The 8,348-nt window shown below is 39.1% G+C and overlaps 1 protein-coding gene across 3 annotated transcripts in view; it reads right to left on the reverse strand.

Annotated features, from left to right (window-relative positions):
• Nucleotides 1-8,348, reverse strand: part of dhx38 (DEAH (Asp-Glu-Ala-His) box polypeptide 38) — a 122,485-nt gene that overhangs the window by 59,208 nt on the left and 54,929 nt on the right. For all 3 annotated transcript variants that reach the window (XM_039763328.1, XM_039763329.1, XM_039763330.1), the window contains one exon: nt 2,811-2,951. In XM_039763328.1, coding sequence (XP_039619262.1) covers nt 2,811-2,951 — 141 coding nt within the window. The remainder of the gene's footprint in view (nt 1-2,810; nt 2,952-8,348) is intronic.

Below are 8,348 nucleotides of genomic sequence, written 5' to 3' on the forward strand. Positions count from 1 at the left end.
AACTGCTCTTAGTCTTACTATTATAGAATAAAAGCATACATTTGATTTTAGTCTGTAACAGCTGGTGCAATTTATGATCCTTGTAAAGGTTAGCTTTGTTTTTTTTTTTTAATTCACTTTTTATTCTCTCAGTCGCGTTCAGAATCAATCCATACAACCCCATCTGACCGCGGCTGTTTTCACATAAAGACGCGCTATAGCTCTGCAGTGTACCACAATGCATACTAATGCCCCAAAGGGTTTTGACACACAAACGCTGGCGAAGCTGCCGCCTTTGTATCTCACCGTCACTTGATTTTCTTTTTATTCAGTTTTATTGAGTGTTCCTGCCAGTCCCCGCATGTTGCTGTATGCCGTTTCTTTTGTACTCCAGGATATGCAGAGGAGAGAATGGTAAAGAGCAGTAATTTCGGCGCTATATGCAATAATCAGACACTCCCCATCTGCCCGTGTCGCTCAAACACAGGAACATAGGTTGGTGTAAAAGTATAACAAAAGTGCACTTTTATTCAAGTGCACTTTTTCCATCGCCTTTTCCTGTAAGAAGCAATGTACACACTTCTCTCTATGCTGTGGTTTCTATTACACACCTGAAAGAAAGAGACAATATATGTGAAAACATCATTGCACTAATGCGATATTATTTGAAAACGAACAGCGTTAGATCGGGTGTGAATTTATGCAGGAACTGGAAATTCTCTGATGTGGGACCTTCCCCCAGGGAAGAAAGTACAGTGTCAGGTGCTCATTCAGTGTAATAGGAACCATAGCACAGAGAGGTGTGTGCACTGCAACAAGTACACGTGTCGTAAATGTAGGAAGGACGGTCCTTGGGTGTGTGGGAAATGTTAATATTTGAATGTGATGATTTTATATAGCACGGAATGAAAATCAGCACTTCTTAGCATTGCACCATGCAAGCTGTCATATCAATCGCCTACTGTAACTTGCTTTCTTTTTTCTTCGGTTATACAGGTAGTCTTGAATAAAAGTGCACTTGTTTTGTTTGCGAAATGAAGTGTCTGCGTGCACTTTTCGTGGCATTACACATGTATTTTTTGAGCATGCTCAAACACAGGAACATATGTTGGTGTAAAAGTATAACAAAACAACATGCAGATGGGGAGTGTCTGATGATTGCATATAGCGCCGAAGTTACTGCTCTTTACCATTCTCTCCTCTGCATGTCCTGGAGTACAAAAGAAACAGCATACAGCATACAGCAACATGCGGGGACAGGCAGGAACACTCAATAAAACTGAATAAAAAGAAAATCAAGTGGCGGTGAGATACAAAGCGGCAGCTTAAGCCAGCGTTGTGTGTCAAAACCCTTTGGGGCGTTAGTATGCATCGTGGTACACTGCAGAGCTATAAGCGGCGTCTTTATGTGAAAACAGCCGTGTCAGATGGGGTTGTATGGATTGATTCTGAACGCGACTGAGAGAATAAAAAGTGAATTAAAAAAAAAACAAAGCTAACCTTTACAAGGATCATAAATTGCACCGGCTGTTAAAGACTGAAATCAAATGTATGCTTTTATTCTAAAATAGTAAGACTAAGAGCAGTTTGCTTCTTAAAACGGAGTGGTGCAGGATTAAACTCGCGACCTTTTGATTCCCAGGCGGGAACTGATTCTATTGCACCACGGAAGCAGTTACAATAAACGGGTGTCAGGTGTCAATGTCGCATGTTAAGGAGGCTTTTTGTTTCTGCAGTTATATTTTTTGAATAAAAGCGCAATTATTGTGTTATATTTGTACCTCATGTGAAAATGTTTCTTTGATATTTGGACTTCAGGCTTCATACATTATATAGTTTATGTCTACATTTTGTCATCTACTACTAGAATATAAAAAACGTTTCTGTTTTAACAATGTGTTTATACAGATTACTGTAGAAACGGAACAGACATGAAATGCGTGTGTTCCAAATAACGATCTATTATTTCCACTCTAAAACTTCACTTCACTCCCAGATACTCAATCAAGGCATGAGCTGAGAGAAGTTCGTGCACGTTCTAAATTGGTGGGGGGGATGGAATAGCCGGCTGCTTCTAGCTTCTCTTTATCACAGCACATTTAGAGGACAAAGGACACTGGCGGAGAGGTGTGAAGGGATTTAAGAAGCGATTTAAGGTGGGACGGAATTACGAGTTTTTTCGTAGGCTCTGGTAATTCTAGTGTTAAACAATTAAGGAAAATATTGCATCAGAAAACCTAAATCTTATTGCTTCTTTTGTCTTCTTATAGAAGCCTTCAATTCTAACCTACATTAAAGCAGATGAACAAAACGTGTTGGACTTGCATCAGGAGCAGTATATAACATCAGACTAGTTCAGGGGTCCTCAATCCCAGTCCTGGAGAGCCGCAGTGGCTGCAGGTTTTTGTTCTGACCTGGTTGCTTAATTAGAAAGCAATTCTTGCCAATAAAGCACTAACAAGCTATGAAATTAAATTAACTCTGCTATGTCAGGTCATTCTCATATCCTAGATTTTCTTTCCCTTTCTATCATGCAAATGATTTGAAGGCTAAAATGGACGAATGTAAATAAGCTAAATGGAGAAATGCTGCTCTCTCTTGTCATTTGCATGTTATTGATAATAAGGAGCAATTAAAATAGCTGTTTAAGACAAAATTAAGCAATAAGGGCTCAAAATCACTAAAGTGAAGCAGAAGTGTTACTTTAGCAATAAGTGCTTTTTATTAAGCAACTGGGTTGGAGCAAAACCTGCAGCCACTGCGGCTCTCCAGTACCATGATTAGATTCATATATATATTTAAAAAAAAAAAAAAAAACAATTAAAACATACCTTACTGAAGAGAATATCTACTGGGAAAGTTCTTCCCGGAATGTGAAATATTGGAACATTCCCAAAGAAAGCAGCAAATTTATCAGAATCCATGGTTGCTGACGTTACTATTAACTTCAGATCTGATCGTCTTGCAACTACCTTTCAAAAGAAAGGGGAACAGATGTAATTACTTCATATAGCTTGATATTCTTAACAATACTACACAAATTCACAAAAACAAAAGTCACTAGGCAAAACAAATTTTCTTTTGATGTAACACCATGTAACTTGTGGCTCATTCATGGACTGAAATCAAAATTTTCAAATCAAAAACCAAAAAAAAAAGTCCTCATTTAAGATGGTTTGAGATTAAAAGGAAGTAGTTTAATCAAAATGATGGATGATATTGGCATAGTTTAATCTATACTAATAAAAGGCAAAGCCCTCCCTCCCTCCCTCCCTCCCTCCCTCACTCACTCACTCACTCACTCACTAATTCTCCAACTTCCCGTGTGGGTGGAAGGCTGAAATTTGGCAGGTTCATTCCTTACAGCTTCCTTACAAAAGTTGGGCAGGTTTCATTTCGAAATTCTACGCGTAATGGTCATAACTGGAAGCTGTTTTTCTCCATTTACTGTAATGGAGATGAGCTTGAACGCCGTGGGGGAGTTTCGTGTGACATCATCACGCCTCACACGTAATCACGCAGTACATAGAAAATCAGGAAGACCTCCAAAAAGCGCTGAAGAAAACATGCATTATATAATTGAGAAGGCAGCGAAACAATAAGAAGCGAGCGAGTGACATATACAACCATATTGATGAGTTCTGCTACTTGAAACAAAGCACGATGTAAACCTACACTTTAAATTAAGTTCATAGACAGGCTGCGCTGGCGTTTGTAATTTAGTGCCTGCCCATATAAGGCCGTCCGTCAGCGGCAATCCAATAGCAAACTCCCACTAAATATTCACGGGTTAAGGACTGTGCTTATGCAGAGGAAGATGAGATGGTCAGCGTGGTGTTTGGCACAAACTCAGCGAAACTGCGAGAAAAAGTTTTAAGTGCCAGGACTAAGGTAACATTAAATACAGCCATGGACATAGCACGAGATGGCACCAGCACAGCTGGGAACCTTCGATGCATGTACACCGAGGCTCACGTGAACTGGCGCAGTGCACAGATAAAAGCAACAGTTCCAAAGAGCTGAACAAAACCGAATTACACAATTGAAAAGGCAGCAAAAATATGAAGCGTCTGATACATACAAGCATATTCATAAATGCAGCTACTGTGGAAACAAAGCACACGGTGGAAAAAGTCAATGTCCCGCTAAAGGAAGACAGTGTAAAAAACCCGTGCATGCAGTGTGTCAGGTCTCGGATAAAGAAGAAGACGAGCTGTTTATTGATGCAGTAAGAAACGAATCGATGAATGAAACCTGTCGTCTTTACAGCGATTGACAAACACGGAATGTAACTTGAACACAACACATCCTACAAATACGAACCTGATTGAAAGAAATAATGATAATCAAATCATTGATGACAGCAACACTCAGTAACACTCACAAAACAAATACTGTATATTGACAGTCATGTTACGTTATTTTTAAAATGTTCCCTTTTCTTTTCTAGCTTTTTAACACACTACTTCTCGCTGCGATACGCTGGTATATATATATGTATATATATATCCCGATCTACATACTCGAATAATGGATACTTTATTCGCCATCAATGATTGTTTTGGTAAAGCCATACTCAGTGTATTCATTAGATGAACGGTAAAAAAGTAAGAGCGAGGGGAGGATGACTTATTGAGGCATGCAGGCTGTAGTGCGCGTCAACTCTATCTGAATTGCGCGATCACATTTGAAAAATATATCTTTTCAAGTTCTATTTAGTCCATATGTGTCAAACTCAAGGGCGCGGGCCACATCCGGCCCGGCGTGTAATTATATCCAGCCTGCGAGATCATTTTATATACTGTATTATTGTTATTAATGGCCGGGTATATGAAGCGCTGGTAACACAATAAACTACAGATCCCATAATGCAGCGCTTCAGCTGCCTTGCCTAACACTTACGCGTTAATCAAGTCTAGCTTATGATGCTGCAAGTTATTGCGAAGCTAGCTCACACGATGCTGAAGAGAAAAGTTGATTCTGAAAATAGAGCCTTTAAAAACCGATGGGAGGCTGAGTATATGTTTACTGAACCCGTGTGTCTCATTTGTGGAGCTAATGTGGCTGTAATTACAGAATTTAATCTAAGACGGCACTATGAGACAAAACATCAGGGAGTTCTGTGTTGTGGAGATTCTCAGGATGGATTGCAGGTGCTCATCAGTGAGGCTGAAAGACCTGAATGCAATGCAGAAGATACAGAAAGCAGAAGAATTAAATAAGAATCTGACACTTCAGCGGACGTTTTACCCGTGCACAATCACAAAGTGATTTCAAGTGAAGTTGCTTTTATGGGAGACACAAATGCACCAGTGCAACTTTCCCTGTTGCCAAGTAATGTTAAACCAAGTCGTCACTACGGTGTTCCCAAATCGCACTTTGCTGATAAACCGGCGCACTGAGTTTGCACGGCGCTTTGGTGACTTTGAAGAACAAAAAAAGTCCGTCTACATGCGGCTCGAACCTTGTGCATGTTTGGTAGCACATATCTGTGTGAGAAGCTCTTCTCAGTGATAAAGAATAACAAAACAGCACACAGGAGTCGCCTCACTGATGAGCACCTGCAATCCATCCTGAGAATCTCCACAACACAGAACCTCACACCAAACATAAACGAACCTGTTGCCAAAAAAAGATGCCAGGCGTCCAGCTCTAAAATGACATATGAGCAAAGACAACTGAATGATTTGATTTGTTATTGCTGAAAGGAACACATTTTATTTATATTTCCAGGTTTTGTTATGCAGCATGTTCATATTTGAATTTGTATAATTTTGAAAGGATATATTTTTATGGAGAGCAAAATCTTTTGGGATATTTAAAATCTAAGTTTATTTTTATATAAATTTACATAAGAGTAAAGAAATTTGAATGTTTGTTCTTTTAAGTTATTTAAGGTTTGAGTTGATTTATTCACGAATAATATTCCTGTCTGTTTTACCATTCCTACCAAAGATATTTCTGTCGACTAAATAAAAATTCCTTCTATTTAAAATTTAAATAGAACTTGAACAAATCTGATAGTTCATAATATCCACGCAGACTTGCGTAAGAGCGGGAGTTATCCGTTTTAACAAGCAGCGTATTGCACTGATCTGAAATAGCTGTGTGTGTATATATGTAGATATGTATGTATATGTATATATATGTTTATATATGTGTGTGTGTATGTATATATATATATATATATATATATATATATATATATATATATATGTGTGTGTATGTATATGTATGTATATATATGTAGATATATATATGTGTATATGTATAGATATGTATATATATATATGTTTGTGTGTGTGTGTGTGTAAATATATATATATATATATATATATATATATATATATATATATATATATATATGACAGCAACACTCATCACTCACAACAGTGACAAAACAATTACATTGACAATCATGTTACGTTATTTTCAAAATGTTTCCTTTTCTTTTTCATTGCTTCTTCAACACACTACTTCTCCGCTGCGAAGCGCGGGTATTTTGCTAGTTAAAAGATATACAGTGATCCCTCGCTATATCGCGCTTCAACTTTCGCGGCTTCACTCCATCGCGGACTTTAAATGTAAGCATATCCAAATATATATCACGGATTTTTCGCTGGTTCGCGGATATCTGCAGACAATTTTAATTTAAAGTACATGCTTCCTCACTTTGTTTGCCCAGTTGATTTCATACAAAGGACGCTATTGGCAGATGGCTTAGAAGCTACCAATCAGAGCATGTATTACGTATTAACTAAAACTCCTCAATGATATACGATGTGCTTCCCGAGCGGTGCTTGATTGTATGCTTTTCTCGTTCTCTCTCACTCTCTCTGACATGCTCTGCACCTGACGGAGGGGCTGTTTGCACAGAGGCTGTTTGCCTAGAAGATACGGAGGCTACTCTAAAAAATGCTGAAAGACTACTTTCACATTGCTCCCTTCTTTGCGGCTGCTTTATCGCGGTGCTGCATGCTTAAAAAGCCCAACAGCCATATTGATTTTTTGATTGTTTGCTTTTCTGTTGCGCACGCGCTCTCTCTCACTGATATTCTCTGCTCCTGATGGTGCTCCTTTGAAGAGAAGATATGTTTGCATTCTTTTAATTGTGAGAAAGAACTGTCATCTCTGTCTTGTCATGGAGCACAGTTTAAAATTTTGACTAAATGGTGTTATTTCATGTCTAGAGGGCTCTAATAATGTTAACAGTGTAGGAGGGCTTAAAATATATAAAAATAACCATACAAACACATGGTTTCTACTTTGCGGATTTTCACCTATCGTGGGGGGTTCTGGAACGCATAACCCCGCGATCAAGGAGGGATTACTGTATACATACATACATTAGGGCTGGGCGTTTAAACAAAAAGTAATTGAAATCGACATTCAGAACCTATAATCGATCAAATTTTTCCAGGTCGATTATTTCAATTACTTTCCCTTTAAAAACACTACTGCGTGTGGAGTCACGTGACCCCGCTCCGTTACGTTATTCCTCTGACATGTCGAGCATGGAGAGCTTAAACACTGACACAACTGAGCAACAAGAGCAGCTTGTACCAAAGAAAAACGCAGTCTCCATCATTTGGACACATTTTGGCTTCAGTAAGGATGACACGGAACAAAATGAAGTCAGATGTAGACACTGTAGAAAAACATTTTCGACGCCCAAAGGTAACACCACCAATTTGTTTCAACACTTGAAGCACAATCACATTACTGAATATGAACAGTGCATGGATCAAAAAAAAAAACAAAAAGAGACTGACAAGCGCCCAGCAACAAGTGCCTCCGCAAAGCAGATGTCGATAACACAAGCGTTCACAAATGCCACACAGTATGAGAAGAGTTCAAAAGATGGAAAGAAATAACTGACGCTATTTGTTATTACATCGCAAAGGATATGACTCCCTTGGCTACAGTGGAGTGAAGTGGGTTTAAACGCCTCGTTAAAACTCGACAGAAGATACACTGTGCCATCGCAATCACATTTTTCTAAAACTGCACTGCCAGACATGTACAAGACATGTTGTAAAAATGTAGCTGCTGAACTGAAAAATGTTCAGCACTTTGCAGCCACATCTGATCTCTGGTCAAGTAGGACGATGGACCCATTCTTGAGCCTTACTTTGCACTACATTGACGACGATTGGAAGCTGCGCCAGAGATGCCTTGAGACGGCATATTTTCCAGCCGATCACACAACAGATATGATTGCGCAAGGTCTGAAAGATATGCTTTCTGAATGGGACCTCGCGGAAGAAAAACTTTCAGCCATTACGACAGACAACGGTGCAGAGATGAGAAGCTATTTGGTGTCCCCCATGCTGGATAGTGAGGCAAATCCACTGGACTGGTGGAAGAAG

This window comes from Polypterus senegalus, chromosome 9 (assembly GCF_016835505.1).
Source record: "Polypterus senegalus isolate Bchr_013 chromosome 9, ASM1683550v1, whole genome shotgun sequence".
Taxonomy (NCBI): Eukaryota; Metazoa; Chordata; class Cladistia; order Polypteriformes; family Polypteridae; genus Polypterus; species Polypterus senegalus.